The sequence below is a fragment of the Echinops telfairi genome, unplaced genomic scaffold, assembly GCF_000313985.2.
Source record: "Echinops telfairi isolate 266 unplaced genomic scaffold, ASM31398v2 ScPeMD7_1;HRSCAF=3_0, whole genome shotgun sequence".
NCBI classification, from domain to species: Eukaryota; Metazoa; Chordata; class Mammalia; order Afrosoricida; family Tenrecidae; genus Echinops; species Echinops telfairi.
The window spans coordinates 27,324,441-27,342,130 of NW_022103896.1; the positions used below are offsets into that span (position 1 = coordinate 27,324,441).

The following is a 17,690-nucleotide window of genomic DNA, read 5'->3' on the forward strand; positions in this document are numbered from 1 at the left end:
CATATTTATAGATGAAAAAATATTAACCTCAGCAACAATAATACCCCAACCAACTCACTGCCAAGGAGTCATTTTTTTCATAGTGACCCTGTATGATAGCCTGAGTCTGTGAATCTTTATGGAAGCAAATACGATATCTTTCTAATAATAATCCAGCCAATGAAAAATTATAGTTACACATATATTTCTTGAGCAGAATTGTAGGGCACCTGTAATTTATGAACTATTTTAAGAGTTGTTAGGAATCTCAGTTGACACTAAAAGGAAAGGCGTTTTCCTATATTTGCCTGCTTCTAGAAGCATCTTTACAACAAAAATATGCTTTGCTTTCAAATTCTCTTTTCTGGAAATATATATAATAAAGTAAATGTATTTCTAAATATATTCATCTGAATTACTGCTATACAAAATGTAGTCTGAGGACCCAGACTGGTCTGTAAATTGTTGACTATTTGTGCCATTAAGAAAAGAAACTTGTCACAGAATAAAAACAACCACATCATGACATTGGTTGGCTTAGTGTCTTTTCCTTTCTTTTCTGGGGGGGAGGAGGGGGGAGTAGCAAGAGTTTTTTTAATGAAAAAAGGAGGACTTTGATTTCTATTTCTATCCTGGGGATCAATAACAAACAATTCTCACATTGGCACATTGATCACCCTGATTTATGATTATTTTTCTAAGTGCATTGTGGAGAGAAAAACAATAATAAATGATTGCTACTTTTTGAAACATCTGGCATTATATTTTATTTAAGCAACTTGATTAGCTCATTTCATGGATTATCGAGAATATTTTTATTTACTGTGCTGGATTAAAAAATACCTGGCTAATTTTAAAAGCATAAATTAATAGAGACACCTTATAAAATTAACAACGTTTGGAGATATGTTGAAGAAATTGTCCACTTAACAATGGTGTGATGAGAGTAAAATATAAAGAAAAAACATTTATTTGAATTTTCGTCCCATTAAAAAATTTTTTTTCCTTAAGGCTTTTTGTTGTTATTATTGCTGTTGTTGTTGGCTTGTTTGGTTGGATTTTTTTTTCATTATCCTAGAGTCTCCTGGATAGCACACAAAAAAATAATGATCCAATTTTCAGAATTATGTTTGTTGCTTAAACTTTTCTTATTTATAGAAATATCATTTTATTGAAGAAAACTTCTAATATTAAGTAGAGATAACCCTGGGTACATCATGTAATTGAACTTCTTATGGAGTCAACTAATTAAAAAATGATTTACCCCAAACGAAGTATCATTAGTATTTTGTCAGACACGGGCATTAAAATGTTCAATAAGTAAGATTTCTGATTTAATCTCACAAGTCAGTGAGAAAATTTCATCATTCTGCCATTTTTGCCATTTGAGAAATTCTTAACAGATTGATCTGCAATATACTTTTTCATTTTTTCCATTTCTCAGTAGCAACACAAACACACACATACTTGTTCTTTAATAACCTTACTGCAACATGTCCTATCCATTTTTACAATCTTAGGTCATAGCTCTCTAGTATTGCTATTACATAAATCCTTAAAGTAGGTGGCTTTACCAAACAAATTTCTTTCTCACAGTTTAGGAGGCTAGAAGTTTTAATTCTGTGGCCCAGCTATAGGGGAAGGTTCGTTCTCTCTCCATGTCACCTTTCCAAACCTATGTGTCATGGCATTGATCTTGTCTTCCAGGAAAGGAGGTTTATAGTTCAAGAACCTTGGAACAAAGAATGCACAGCCAACTTTTCTTTCTCTGGGCTTAAATTTGAATAATAGTTGTATTGACTGAATTTTATTTTATGTTCATGGATACGATCCTATCACAACAACATTGTGCTTTAAGATAGATCATGGAAGGTTCTTTGTGACCCCATTCCTCTTGAATCTGCCCTTTTCAGAATAGTCAACTACATGACAGATGCAAAATGATCAGTACCAGTACGTGTCAGCTCTCTAGTGCCTAGGATAGTGATCCTTATGCATTCCATTTCCTTTTTGACAACTTCGTTTTCCTAAATTCATACTCCATTAATTCCAATTTCTTACTATTAATAGATGTTGAGGGCTATTTGCTCTCCTTCTGAATCATGCCCCATTAGCAAAACAAAGTCCAGAGTCCTTTGTTGCATCAGTATTGTTCACTCTACTATGAGAAGGTAGCTCTCCCTCTGACATATTTTGAATGCCGTGTTTTCTGAGGGAGCTTATGCTGACACACTCTCTGACAATGTTTCTTGGCTGTTCCTAAGATGTCCTGTGGCTGAGCCCTCAGAAGTGGATGGCCTCTTCCTTCTTTGTAGTCCTTTCATAGACTGAAAGCTCTGCTGAAACCAGTTCACTTTGGGTGATCCTTTTGGTATTTGAATTACTGATGACATAGCACCCAGAATCACAGCACCACACGTGTCATTACACTAGAACATACTGACCAACAAATGGTGGGTGATTTCATAAAGATCAGGATTTAGAACACTTAATATAATTACATCATATCACAGATGGAGGATAATTATTTAATATTGAGAATCATCTAAACAACAATAACATGTATTTCTGGAGACACAATTTAATCTATAACCTGGGCAATTTAGTAATAATGGTATTTTTTATAATAATTTTAAACCCTATCTGTCCCTATATCTGGCCATAATAGAACTACTGTTAAAAGAGTAGAAATGTTTCTCACAGAGCTCTTACCTGCTATTATTTAACTAAATTCAGTTTATAAATGAGTTTGAGAAATTATTCATTTATTTGCTCTGTCTGTAAAGGGGTGACTCAAATATAGGATTCTTCCCTCTTTACAACTGTCTCATCCTTCTGAAAGTCCACAGGTACCCTTATCTAACAAAACAAATGTGGGAGTGTTCAGCTTCCCCAAACGGACTCATCTTTGGTGTGTGAGAAAACAATACAACATGAAAAGAAAACAATGTGTCCAAATTCTGCACACTTTGTCATGGCTATCACGTGTTTAGAAAAATACATACAAACCAAGCTGGGAGAAGAAACGTTTTTGACATAATATCACGTAGCTCAGAGCAGTACTCTGATTTTTTTTTAAAATTGGTAATGTTCTTTTCTGCAGCATTCAACCTAAGATAGAAAAGTTCTAAAGACTGAGCACATTCATCAAAATGCAGACATTGTTGTCAACACTAAAATATTTCTGGGTATAAATTATTTTGAAATGTTTACCTTTCCATTTCTACTAGGCACACCATCTCCGGGACGTAAAGCACGTCGTGCTTCCCTCTACCAAAAAGACATTCTGTGGGAGGTAGGGCTTTGTTAAGTGGAGAAAGGCTTGCCTTTCGGATAGTCAAGAAAACACATCCATTTGTTTTCCTGAGTTACTTTGCCGTCCTCTACCCACTGGTATTTCTGCTTCCACAATTCTGAACTTTGTGTCTGGCAGTTCTTATTCACAAGGGTCAGGACAGCAGATTCAAATGAATTCTGTTCATGAGTAACTAAGGATGATTTTGTAACAAATAACTAGCACAGAAATGGCCCTACCGGGACTTTTGTAGCACATCTGAAAATTCTTCAAAGCTTTTTTTGTTTAACAATAGAGCAATAAACCAAGGAGTTGGGGCTTTAATTGGGCACAGCATTAAATCGGGTAATGTCAAGATACAAAGATAAGAAGCCTTTAAATCTCATTAAGGAGTGAAAGCTATCCCATAGTTCAGTGGTTCTAAACTGAGTGTGAATTTACGCCCTACGGGACATCTGATAATGTCTTCAGGTGTATGGGTGGAGCGCTGTCCTTGACAGATGCAGGGTAACAATACTGCTGAGTGTCTCATAGGCCTATGGCAGTCTTCCAAAGCAAACACTGATCCAGCCTCAAATGTCAGGCATGTCATAGTTAGGGTTGATATAAAACATGGAAGCTGACTTCAGCATTGAAACATGATGTAAAGTCAGGGGCAGTAATGGCAGGATATGTTGGCGGCCTTTCGGAAGCTTCATTCTACCATCACACCTTAACTCTGATCTGGACTTGCTGTCAGACGCCTGACAACATGTGTGCATCGATGCCTGCGCCAGGGGGTTCAATATGGCATTGCCTGGAAAACACTGTTCATTGTACAACAGCACTCAATAGGAGGCTAGTTAAATAAGTCACATTTCATGTATATCTATGAAAAGGAATATGATTTTACTAAAATACATGACTGATCTATATGTATTAATATTCAACATGTGAATTAAACGTTAAAAGAAGTAGTTTTGAAGTGGCCTAGACTTACTGCAGTTACCACAATTGTCTTTTTTTTTAACTTTTCTGGTAGAGATTACATACTTAGATTTATCATAAGTGATGCTAAGTGTTCATCACACAACAGAAACCTCCCACAAAGACAAATTTGAGAGTTTGAACCACTAATTAATCGATACTCAATTATTCTTTAAACAAGGACATATAAAACCTCCTATGAGGAGTCATGTACCAGACTAGGCTCCCAGAGAATATAACAGGGAGAAAGTAAATAAAATATCTGTCTTCTAAATTAGTGAGCTTTATTTTGAATGTATGTATTGTGTGTGTGCTGAGGGATTTTGGTCACCTTAGAAAAGATTTTATTTTGTGTAATACAATGCAGTCCCCATTTCCATCTATTGGGATCTCTGGGTTTTAGGGTAAAGCCTTAACAAGCCACTGTTCTTAAGCTATAGCTTAAGAAACCAAAAGTGCTTTTTATTGTTGAAAACAAGCTGGTGGTCAATGGATGCCTGGTGGGGCAGGTGCTGTTTACAAAGACTGTTGCTATTGGAAACTGCCTCTGGTGGGCTGCTGCTTCAACAGGAAACCACCAACCAAATCCTACAGAAGCGTTTGTTGTCAGAAGTTTCCTTCAGGACACTGCCCCTACATACACTCTGTGTGTCTGTAACATACACCCTCTGCCTTCTCTTTGTGCTCGCCCCATCTCAGTTCATGTGCCTTTCAACCAAGTTAGCTGCTCCTTCTGCCAAAATGCTAAATAAATTGGTAGAACATTAGAAATAGCAACCTGTAGATATCTTCTCTCTAATACTTTTTATTCTTAATTAGGAATCTAGGTTAACGTTTCTAAATAACAGAAAATGAAATAAATCAAAGCCCTACTCTTATTTTCATATGGTCATGAAGTTTTAAACTGCAAAAATAAACGAGCTAGCTCTGCAAAATAAGCATTTATTTGATTTTCGGTATCAATTCGATCGCGTAATACACACACACATATTTCTCAGCAATAATCACAGGAAGAGAAATTATCCGGTATACAAACTTCTCATTATAAGTCAGGTAGCCACACTCAGAGAGTGTGGTTTCAGCAAACGGACTCCAAGGTTTATCAGGTGCAATGGCCAGAATATCATTCTTTAATTTCAATATCAGTATCTACGATCTTAAAACGTCATCGGCTCCACACATTGAATAAGATGAGACGAATTGACATCCAGGATTTTGGAGAGAAGATTAACTAATAAGACATAATGTGTTTGGAGCACTATTCAAGTCATCTGTGCTTCCATCCCAAACACACTGCCACCGAGTCGCTGCCTACCCATAGCCCACCACACCCATCCATGACAGGGTCCACCGGTCCCTGGGAGTTTCTCAGACAGTGACCAGAAGGAAAGCCCGGCGCTTCTGCCGCGGAGCAGCTGCTGGTTTGGAATGGCAGACCTCCGAGATCACAGCCAGTCTCACGACCCACGACATGTAGCTGCTACACTGGTTGAGTAGTGGCAATAAAACATCAGCCCCATGGCAGTGAGATTGTACCGTAATCCCTTAATAATCATTAACTCTTCCCTTTTGAACCACTGATAATTCATTTTTTAAAATAGTTATATTCAGGTTTACTTGAATGTGTTTACCTATTACATTAACAGAGAAGATCAAACATATCACAAGGCAATTCTGCTAAAGGCAGAACGTGTACATTTCTGGCTTTCCCTTTTCTCAGAGCTGCCAGAAATCTTTCAGTCAATTCATTGTCTGAATGAAACGTAAGCCAGGTGTCACAACATAGCCAGTTATTTTGACTTATTCTAAAGGACTTCAGAAATGTATGGAAAAATTCTTGTATGTTAATTCTATCCCACAAGTTTTTTAAACCATTCTGTGTATATCATTTCTATTATATTTTATTCTTACATGCCATATATAGTGTTATTCTTATTTCTTATTCTAGTCAAGGTTTTTTTTGTTTGGGGGTAAACTTGACACATCACAACTTAAGACCAATCTATGTGATCAGGAATGGATTTATTAAGAAAAGTCCATAGGACATTATGCTCTAAAGGATTTTAGGCTTAGGGATTAATATTTGGTGATCACCATCTTAATTTTGTCTATGAATTTGTCTCCTGTGAGTAAAATTTGATGGGGCAATGGAACATGTATTAAAAGTTGAAGTTGAGCTCATGTGTGGTCCTGGTGTCCTGCATGCTTGGAATGGGTTCCAGGACCCCTGCTCCACATGTCCTGTTGCCTCTAGACAAGCTGGGCTGCCTGCCTTGCTCCTCCCTTGTTGGAGAAATGGATGCGCTCTGCTCAGCCGGTCCATCATATTCCATCAACAGGAGCAATGCATCCTTCCACCAGTGTCCTGCACAACAAGCACAGGCATAGTTTAGCTTGGGTGCACTCACAAGGTCTTGTGGCAAAGAAAGTTGAAGACTGCCCTTGCCCCAAGATAGTAACAACGTGGTGTCTGGCAAGTCCCTTAGCCTGGCTTCTCACATGCCCCAAACTCCTGCAGGAAAAGTTGCTATCTTTTGAAGGTTGCTTTTCTATGCTAGGTTGACAATGAGCTCACAGAAAGAGGAAAATTGATCTCCCCCACAGTGGGGGCTCCGATTTTCATTTTGCACTAGGGCCTACAAATTATTTCATTTATTTTGTTTGCAACAAAGTTTATATTGTAGTTCATTTGCTCTGTTATTTACTCAATTAAAAATGCATTGGTTTTAACCTACCATTGTTCAAATTAAAATCTTATAATAATCAGTTAAGACAACGGTTCTCAACCTTTGGGTCGCGACCCCTTTGGGAGTCGAATGACCCTTTCACAGGGGTCCCCTAAAACCACCAGAAAACACATATTTCTGATGGTTTTAGGAATCCAGATACCACTCCTCTATCCATCTCCAGGGGGGTCCGCACACATACAGATACACCCACCTACACTCACCCAGCATGAAGACTGTTACCCCATGCTACACCATGCTTCAAGAATAGATTTCATTTATTTGTCATTAGAAATAAATATTTCACAATATATAATTGTGTGTTGTTTTTCTGATTAATCACTAGGCTTTAATTATGTTCAATTTGTAACAATAAAAATATACCCTGAATATCTGATATTTACATGACAATTCATAACAGTAGCAAAATTAGAGTTATCAAGTAGCAACAAGAATAATTTTTTGGTTGGGGTCACCACAACATGGGGAACTGTATTAAAATGCTGTGGCATTAGGAAGCTGAGAACCACTGAGTGAAGGGATGATGTGCAGCAAATCAGACCAATGGGACCAATGGGGGATTTTGGTGGCTGCACACAGGAATACGTACTATCCTAAAGGTTAGTGGTTCAAACCACTGTGGGTGAAAGGCCTGATTATCTGCCATCTGCTTCCATAAAGCAGAAAACCCTATTTGGCAGTTCTCTCTGTGATACATGGGATGGCTGTGAGTGTAAATCAACTGATGGCAATGTGATTCGTATATTTTTAAGTTTTCTAGGAATACAAAGGAAAAAAACAAACTAACTGAAGTGAGTCAATTCCACCTCAGAGTGACACTGTAGGACACAGCAGAACTGCAGGGTTTCCCAGGTTTTTAATCTGTTGGGTTTGAAGTTAGTGGTTAAGCACTTAATACACTATGTCACCAGGGTGCCTAAATACAGGAGAGCAGACTTCAAATATTAGGTTAGAAATCCTACTTGTAGGATAGCTTTTCTGTGCCCATATACTGCATAGTGAAAGATATCAGAGTTCCCTATAACATAAGGATATATGTAACCTACTTGTTTCAGGGTCTAAATGACAGTTTCTGAACCATACATGTAGAATCTGAAATAAGCAAACCTAGTCATAATTAGGAATTGCTAATGTGTGGTTTAAATATGCTTATGTTTTATAATTTAAAATGGACATTGTAACTGATTTCTCTGTTTATATATTAAGCATGCCATATGTTTACTACTCTTCTCCATTAAATACATGTCATATTAACCATCTGCTCTTCTGATCCAATACTGATAGTAATCAGTTGTGGAGACCCAGGTATACCAGCCAATGGACTGAGATATGGAGATGATTATGTGGTTGGACAAAATGTTTCTTACATGTGCCAACCAGGCTATACCATGGAATTAAATGGTTCTCAAAGCAGGACTTGTACCACCAATGGAACGTGGAGTGGAGTAATGCCAACTTGTAGAGGTACAACAGTGAGTTCTTAAATATTTACAAGAAACAGCTATCACATATTTCTTTGCTCTTTGTAGTGAAATTTAAGGTAAATTTAAATAGTGTTTTATGCATTCAGTTTTATTTTTCCTTAGTACTAAAAATGCCACTGCTACATTTGAACGTTTATAGCTAAATATATTAGAAATATGTAAGATTTTAAAATATTTGAACAATACATTGTATCCTATCGCAGTTATTACAGTGTAGTGCAACAGAAAATAAAGTACATAGTTTTCTCTGCTATGTGCTACTGTCATTACTTATATTTATTGATAATTATTTAGATGCAAATTCAACTATCGTGGTTTATAAGTTTACTTTGTTAGGATCAAGTCCTGAAAAATGCTGTATAACTCTCTGAAAATCATGTTGAGTTATAAGATTATTTTTTGCCAATAAAGAGAAAGCCATTTTCTTAAAATACTGTGATCTAGAATAAAAAATTAATTCCAGTTATTCACAATTCTGCTATTTGATGCAGTTTTTTCCTTTGTTTGTTTTATATTGGGAATATTGTTTTGAGATTTACGTTTTGTCAATTTTCATGATTAATTAAAGAATGCTTTAGATGCACTGTCAAACCATTTCTAATTTGAAATAATTTTAATTTTGATTAAAATTAAAAATGTTATTCAGTCATATTTTTACATATTTGTATGTTTATAGTTTTATAATTCTCCAGTTCATAATGAAGAGATAACAATAATTTATGATTCCAGTTCATTTGTTTCTGTTTTATTGAGCTGGCTAATAATGGTGATTTTAACAAACTCCAAATGTTTTATATGGATATTTTTAATGAATCCTATATTTTATTTGTCATCAAGATACAATCATTCTTTATTTGTAAATTTTAAGTTAGTATCTTTTATCTCTGTCACATCATTTAAGCCTTCTTTGCCTGAGGACAACTTAAACAAATCTTTTTAATGTTTAAAAATCTAAATATATATTTGAAAGCCTATTCTAACATATAAACCAAGTGGTGTAAGGGATTTAAGTTGAACATTTTAATGAGATAAATGTGCTGTTTTTTTAAAAGAACTACTTTCAAATTCCTTGATACCATCTTGCTTACACTATATATAGCCAAACATCTCAGCTCTTTAGACAGTCTAAAGGTCATTGGAAAATAATTTTGTGTACAACCAATAATTCCTCAGTTACAGTATACTGGACAGAAGGTCACCCTCGATTACCCTTCTCTTCGAGGCCGGGCAGCTTGCTAATTTGTAAGAGAATCTCTGACAACTAGTAGCCATTATGTTGCCAAGAAATAGTTGCATCCTTAGAGGGATGAATTTCAGGATTGTTTCAGGAAGGCTCCCAGGAGAATAAAACATGTCACATCTTGTCCTCCAAAAGGTTAAATTAGCACATATGCTTCTTCTACTGGCACACACATGCACACACACACACACACACACACACACACACGCACACGGTATTTCAACAGCTGTGTCTAATCACTTTTAATGTAATTGCAGCTGTTACCTGCGCAACTCCTCCCCAGATCTCTAATGGAAGGTTAGAAGGAACAAATTTCGACTGGGGCTTTAGTATCAGCTACATCTGTTCGCCCGGCTACGAACTGTCCTTTCCTGCTGTTCTGACGTGTGTTGGGAGTGGAACCTGGAGTGGGGAAGTGCCGCAATGCCTACGTAAGTATCCTCTCTGTACTCCCACAGAGGCTTTTCCCTCCCTGACTTCGCTAAACTTAAAACTATTACTTAATAGTTTTATATTTTGCTCGAATGTGAAATAGGCAAGTTTCCAAAGTCCAATTAAAATTAAAAGAAAAATCATTACTTGTATTTATAATTACTTTTCCTGAAATCTGGTCATTATACTCAAAATAAACTGACACTGAATTTTAGGCTAAACTACTTCGCTTATAGACTTCCTATTTTTTCAGAGTTAGTCTCCAAAATAAAGACCAACAGGGATGATTTTACTGCTGGAAAATTGTTTATATGTACATACTTCAAATTTTTCTCAGCAGAATACTTTGCAATATACTCTTGACATCTTTCTACAATAACTTCATGGTGACTTTACATACTCATTCAAATCCACTTCTTATCCTCATATTTTCTATGATAAGTATTAAAATTATAAATATAACATTATTACACATAGAAATGAATCTTTTAAAAAAGATTACCGTATACTATTCAATCCTAGCAAACATTACTTATAAGATCAAATTTTACAAAACTATTTTAACATTTCAAAATAAAAGTCACAGTTTTTGTATAACTTAAGTCTCAAACCACAGGATACAGACAGGCTCCTTTGTAGGATCTTTTGCCCAGAAATTTACGCTCAAAATTCCAAGCAGGAAGTTCTACTATGTCCTGGAGGACCACTAGGACTGACATCAACTTGATGGGTGTGGTTTGTTTTGTTTCCGTGAGATCCTCAAGGGTTAACCTGCTATGAACCACTGTTCCTGTTTGAGCCATGGAGGCTCTCAAATATGAAAGTATTACTTTTAACTTGTGAGATGATCTCCGATAACTGGTGATGGAAACTACAATGGTTAATATAAACCCCTCAGTGGTACCAACCTCCAACTGGTACCTTCAGATCTGCCATATCTTAGAGATGCCCCTTTTCCACTCCCCCTTCACTCACACTTCCCCAGGCACATTGTTTGTTTGTTTTTTCTTGGAAAACTAATTCAGCTTCACCACTTGGGCTTTTTTTAATGGATGATTTATTCTGCCTGAAATTCTTTTTTATTTCTTAGGTTTTTTACTTAAAATTATCAATATTCTCTCTTTTTTAAAAAAATACTTTTATTGGGGACTCTTACATCACTTATCGCAATCCATACATTCCCCTAGTGTGTCAAACACATTTACACATATGCTACCATCATTGTTTTCAAAGCATTCTTTTCCCACTTGAGCCCCTGATATCCAGTCCCCATTTCTTCCCTCTCCCTCCCCCGCCCACCCCTCAGTATTGTTTTAGTTAGTTACATTATTTGAGACTTCACATTTTGCTGTGTAATTGATATTATCCTTCTAATCTTATTTTCACCTTAATTTACTACTCCTAAGTCATCCCTTAATTGGGCTCCTTAACACACACGTTTTTATCTCATCTTATTTTGTCTATATCCTGCAACTCACATTTATATTCCTAAATACAACTTAAATAGTCATGATACTAAATTGATTTATGACAGTGTGGAGACTTGATCACAAACAGCTTATGAATCAGTATGCTATTTTACTTGTATTTTATATTTATTTTGTATTTTGTTTTGTTGTTGAGAATATACAGGCAAAACCTATGCCCGTTAAACAACCCTGTGATGGTGGTGATTTCTTTCATCCTCACCCTGGTTGTTTTCCCTCTATTCACACGATGTGCTGTCCTCTCTGGTCCCTGTCTGGTCTGTTGAATTATTGTCATCACTTCTGTCCCATGTGAATAATCGTTCTAAAAGTACTCAAGACAGACACGCGATATTTACTCGTTAAGCTAAAGCGTTGTTTGACTTAAAATACTTCAGGGAATAGTTTTCTTTTAAGTTTAAGGTTATCTCAGAGCAGTAGTTTTAGAGGTTCAGCCAAGACTTTTGGCTCTAGAAAGTCCAAAGCTCATGAGAATTTGAAATTCTTTTATAAAGTTTTTTTCCTTTATGTTTTCATTATTGACAACATTAATAACAGTCACTCAATCATACTATTAAAGGCAGAAATTATATATATCATATACATTTATAAATATTTGCCTGTGGAATCCTTGGCCCAAATGTTAAAGTAATGGTACTTGGGCACCATTGAAATAAAGATTTTGTTTGTTCTGTCCCCTGTAGTATCCCTGGTATGTACCACAGTCTCATTGAACTATCAAAATGTATGACAGTGCTGAAGTTATTAGAAGACATGATATTGGTGCAAGGATTGAAAATAAATCAGGGTTATGGAATAGAGACCATAGGACCATAAGTAATGACCTAGTCTAAGCCATATTAATGAGGAAACAAATGGACATATTCCGTTAATACTGCATGGTGATAAACAGATCCATACGTACTTGTGATCTCTATATTATACTAAGTAGCAAACGAATGGTATATTAAAGACAAATATAAAATGAAAAACTGAATATGTTTTTAAAATTAAGAGAGAATCTAAAGCAATGGAATGATTAGCCTTGTTATCAGACAGGGAGCATTGTGCGGTTGACTATGGCACATGAAGTTAAAATGCAATACCTTATCATATGCTTTCTCTTTGGATGTATTTTCAAGTTTCCAGTTTTCAACATTTTCTACTTTTTTTAAATTGAGATTTTTTTTTATGTTTTGTCTAGTCGTTGTTGATTTTTTGTTTGTTTGTTTGGTTCCTGTGTGTATGATTTTCTGTATATGAAATCCAAGCTAGAGAGATTTAGGGAGATAGTCGCTGGATTGATAATTGCCTCAGGGCACACCTGGGGAGGATGTGGAGAAATGGGAAACCAACAATAAGTACAAGAAGAAAACGTTTTGAAATTGGTTGTAGTGAGAATTGTGTAATTCTTCTTAATAAGACTGAATTATTACATTGTATGATATGTGAAGTACATGACAATAAAATTATTTTTAAGTTTTTATAGAAGATGCAAAACATACTATCAATAAATGAAAATGTAGGAAAAGTCAGCTGCATTAACTTTTTCTCATCAAAAGCCTGGTCACAAAGTTGGATGATGTAACCATTGTGCTTGGAAAATAAGGATGATATCTGGACCATATAAAGATTCTTTTACTCTTATATTTTAATTACCACTATCCAAAATGATTAATTTTGTCTCAGTTACTTTATGTATGCTACATACAAGAGAACCTCTAGGTAATTATATTTAGTGACATTTTAATAAATAATGAAACTGGTTCAGAAAGAGAATCAAATAGTAAGATTTGTTATCTTATCATTTAAGAATCTGATTAACTGTTATCATTTAAGAATCTGATTAACCTTGTTAGGGATCCAGTTATGATCAGGTCACCTTGCTACTAAATGGAAGAGTTCAGATTCAAGTTCTGAGAGCAACTCGCTGCCCCTGTGTTGATGTGGACTCCCAGCGACCCCACGGGACAGAGTAGCACTGACCATGGGGATGTTCCAGCCTGGAACTCTTCACAGAAGTAGAAAGCCTTGTCTTTCTTCACAGCAAGTTCCGAGAAGCCCAGTTAATTATTTTTACATTTTTTAAAAAGAGGCATTGATTTTCTCTGCAATGCTTTTTATTTTATCTTCAGTGTTGTACATTAGCTTGTATCTTATATCTGTACATAGTGAACGACTTTTTATTATAAACTATGTATCTTAAGCTTCTAAACATGACACCAATATATATTTTTTGTGAATTAATTACTACTCTAGAATAAACCATCAGAGAATAGGCAGAGAAGTTGGAGGTACCTCTGTGGTGACATCTCCCCTCTTCCATTCTCTTTGTTGTGTAAATATAAAATTAATTACTCAGAATAAATATGCAGGAGAACCACTTCAGATAGGTTACGAAGTAGCTCAGTCATAGACAGAATTCACTTACTACCATCAAGTTGGTGCAAGTTAATGGCAACTTGACAGAGCAGGGAGTTTCCCCGTGGAGTTTCTGGGACTCTAACTGTTTACAGGAATAGACTGCCCAGTCTCTCTCCTGTAGAGCTGTTGGTGGTTTTGAACTGCTGGCCTTGTGGTTAGCAGCCCAACAGTGAACCACTACACCACGGGGACTGCTCAAGCTCAAATGATGACTTCAGATGTTCACTGAGAAAATATTCGTTACATTCAAAATGTGCTAGACACTGTAGATAGAAAGGTTACTAAGTCCGAGGCCCTGACCTTTAGGGTGTGATATTATATTGCTAAAAGTGATTGGATGCCAAATAGATTAAAGTTTTCAATATCCTAATTGGTAGTCAGGATGAAAACAAGGACAAGTCACTTTTATGACATCACTTTCCTTACATTATTTTACTCAGAATTGTTTCTCAAATATTTTATTTTGATAGATATTTCATCATTATTTTTCATTTTAAGTCTGCTATATATACACACATACATACATACAAACCCAAGGTATTCTATAATTAGATAACTGTGTTTATTTGTCTGAAGAATTTTCAGTTTTTAGATTTATAGATTCAGCATCTGAAAGTGAATTCCTTCTAAAAACATAAACAGTAACCACCCAACTATTTAAGTGCACCCTCTACCTGAAGACAGCTTTAAGTTGACTGACGATAAAGGACATCATCCAAACCAACACATTTTAAGAGGGAACAGGAGAGTCTACCTGGATATCATGTCTGCCAGAACAGGAAAGATGGAGGAGTGCCCCAAGAAGACTGGAAGGCACGGAATCCTTAGTTTTACAATACAAATGATAGCTACTGCTTCTTCTTCTTTTACCACGTGTGTGTATGCATTGCTCTGGAGTGTGGAGAGGGCTATTAACGAAAGTAGTTGAGTATGTGGCCAAGCTTACATACCATGACAGCTCTTTCAGGAGAAGAGATAGACTTCAAAGGCCATTGGCTGAGATGTTTGGGGTGCTGGACCCAGAGTAAGGGAGTCGTTCTGGCTGGAGGGATTACACACTGCAGGGTCCTGTGAGCGAGGTCAGGTCATCTAAATCTGGTTATCTATTTACTTGAAATTGTTTCCTGTCCTCTCCACGTACACACACATAGCACAATGTTCAGAACCTGAAAACTCTGTTTCCGCATAAGACTCACTGACTTTCCACATTATTATATTTTTTCTGACAAGTCCTTGCTTTCTGTCCGATCTCACCTGTAAAGCGCATTTATTTACAGCAGTGCATCTCACCTTTGGTCCCGTGTTTGCATCTGCTCAATATAAATCATAATTATGCCATGGTGGGGTAGTAGTTAAGCTTGGTCTATGATTCACGTGGTCAACAGTTCAAAACCACCAGCAACTCTGTGGGAGGAAGACTGGGCTTTCTACTCCCGCAGACAGTTACAGTCTCAGAAACCCTCTGGGGGTCGCTATGAGTCAGCATTGACTCGATGGCAGTAAGTTTGACTTTGGTTTTATTGGACATTATAAGATAGTCCACAAGAAGGAAACTATATGAATCAGACTAAAGTTTTAATAGTATATTGAGTTTTACTTTCAGGATTTGTACATTTAGGTATAGTCTAGGGAAAAAATAGGATGTGTTACTGGAATAGAATAACATCTCATTTTAATCCACTGTCCCAGTTGTCACCATATTCTGTTTGCTCTGCCATGTCCTTTGTCGTCTCTACAGCGTCTTTCTTTTTCACTACAGCAAAGTTCTGTGGTGACCCAGGAGTACCTGCCCAAGGGAAAAGAGAAGGCAAAAGCTTTATCTACCAGTCCGAGGTGTCATTCAGCTGCAATTTCCCATTCATATTAGTGGGATCAAGCACCAGGATATGCCAAGCAGATGGCACTTGGAGTGGCTCGTCACCTCACTGCATAGGTAACCGTCATTCAGTCATGATTTTGCTCAGAAACAAGCTGTGGCGGCACAGTGGGGTAATTTTCAGCGGCTCACCGAGGTTTGGCAATGTAGGCCAACCACTTGCTCTTCGGGAAGAAGGTGGGGCTTTCTTTTGTAAGACAGCCTGCAACTCTGTGGGGCAGTTCTGCTCTGTCCTTTAGGGCTGATGGGAGTCTGAATAGATTCGACAACACTGGCTTCAGTTTTAGTTTATATTCAGTGATTGTGGGATTCATAGATAGTAGGGCCACCCAATGATTTTCTTTATTCTATCTACTGTACTGTGTAAATATGAAAAATACCTTTAAAATCCAGGAGCAATTAGAGTACTAAGATTAATATTTTTAATATCTATGATATTTTACTTTTAAAACGTAGAGAGGAAACACTCAATGTAATTTTCTTGTCAGCAAAATGAAAAGGAACACAAGATTTCTGATGGATAACATTTTTATGCACTAACGAGCGAGGGGCTCGCCACCACTTCTCTGCCACTTTGTTGCACTATGGTGGCCTGAGTCCCCTTGGGGAAACCATGTCACAAGTATTTTACATACCAGCACCCAAGGGGAGTAGTTTTCAGTGTAGCTTCTGGATTAAAAACAGACCACAAGGAAGGAATAGGTTGTTCACTTCTGAATGGTTAGTCATAGGAAGCCTTAGGAAGAGCAGTGGAACGTCCTTGGAAGCTAAAATGACAAGACTTCTAATGTGGACACGTGATCAGAAGAGACCAGTCCCTAGAGAAAGACATCGCATATGGTAAAGTGGAGGGGCAAAGGAAAATGAGGAAGACCCTTGATGGGGTTGTGTGGCCCAGTAGGTGCAGCAATGATTTCAAACATAGCAATCTGAGGATGGCTTAGGGCCAGGCAGGGACTCCTCTTGGTGCGCTAGGATCTCCATGCGTTAGAACTGGCCAAAGGCAACAAACAATAGGAACATGAGGATGCACGGCAGTAAAGTAGGTCCCTTGTTGCGCTGTTGAATGCAACAGGTGTCGTTCAAACCCCCCAGGCCCTCTTGGGAGAAAACCACAACCAAAAATGAGTCTCTCTGCTCCCATAAAGATTGACCGCCTCAGAAACCTGAAGAGGCAGTTCTACTCTGTCGTTTAAGGTGACCATGAGTTGGAAGCAACTCATTGGCAGGGAGTGAGAGAACACATGCATACATAATAGAGCATGCTCACATAAAATCAGATTTGTTAAAAATATATCCAAAAGATATACTGATTCAAAATGGCTGTAAGTACATTGCTATATTCCTAAAATTAAAGACCACATTTAATAAACTCAACAAGTAAGCTATCATACAAATCACCAATTCAGAAACTACCCAGACTGCCACTACCCAGACTGTGCTTCATGCCCACATCTTCTATTGGTATCAGGGAAGAACTCAAATAGCAAATCATGGCTCTGGAAATACCTACACTTCTGAATCATTGCCCTACCTGAGATTGTGTTTAGCTAGCTCGCTGAGCAGATGGTTCATGCATGTGTTTTTCTTATCTTCAGGGTTAGTTGGTTATGGAAAGTTTTAATATTAAAATGGCCCCAAGTTCAAGAATAACATTCATCAAAATCCATCTCTCTAAATTTCTTACTTCAAGTTGAGCAGGCTTCTTCCCATGGAGAAATACAATTTATATTATTAGAAAACCATAAGGATTATATTTTTAAATTTTACCCATATTCCAT

At 36.9% G+C, this 17,690-nt stretch overlaps 1 protein-coding gene across 2 annotated transcripts in view; it reads left to right on the forward strand.

The window, feature by feature from the left end:
* CSMD3 (CUB and Sushi multiple domains 3) overlaps positions 1-17,690 on the forward strand; it is a 1,328,144-nt gene that overhangs the window by 1,278,908 nt on the left and 31,546 nt on the right. For both annotated transcript variants that reach the window (XM_045286022.1, XM_030887469.2), the window contains 3 exons: positions 8,272-8,451; positions 9,969-10,142; positions 15,793-15,966. In XM_045286022.1, coding sequence (XP_045141957.1) covers positions 8,272-8,451; positions 9,969-10,142; positions 15,793-15,966 — 528 coding nt within the window. The remainder of the gene's footprint in view (positions 1-8,271; positions 8,452-9,968; positions 10,143-15,792; positions 15,967-17,690) is intronic.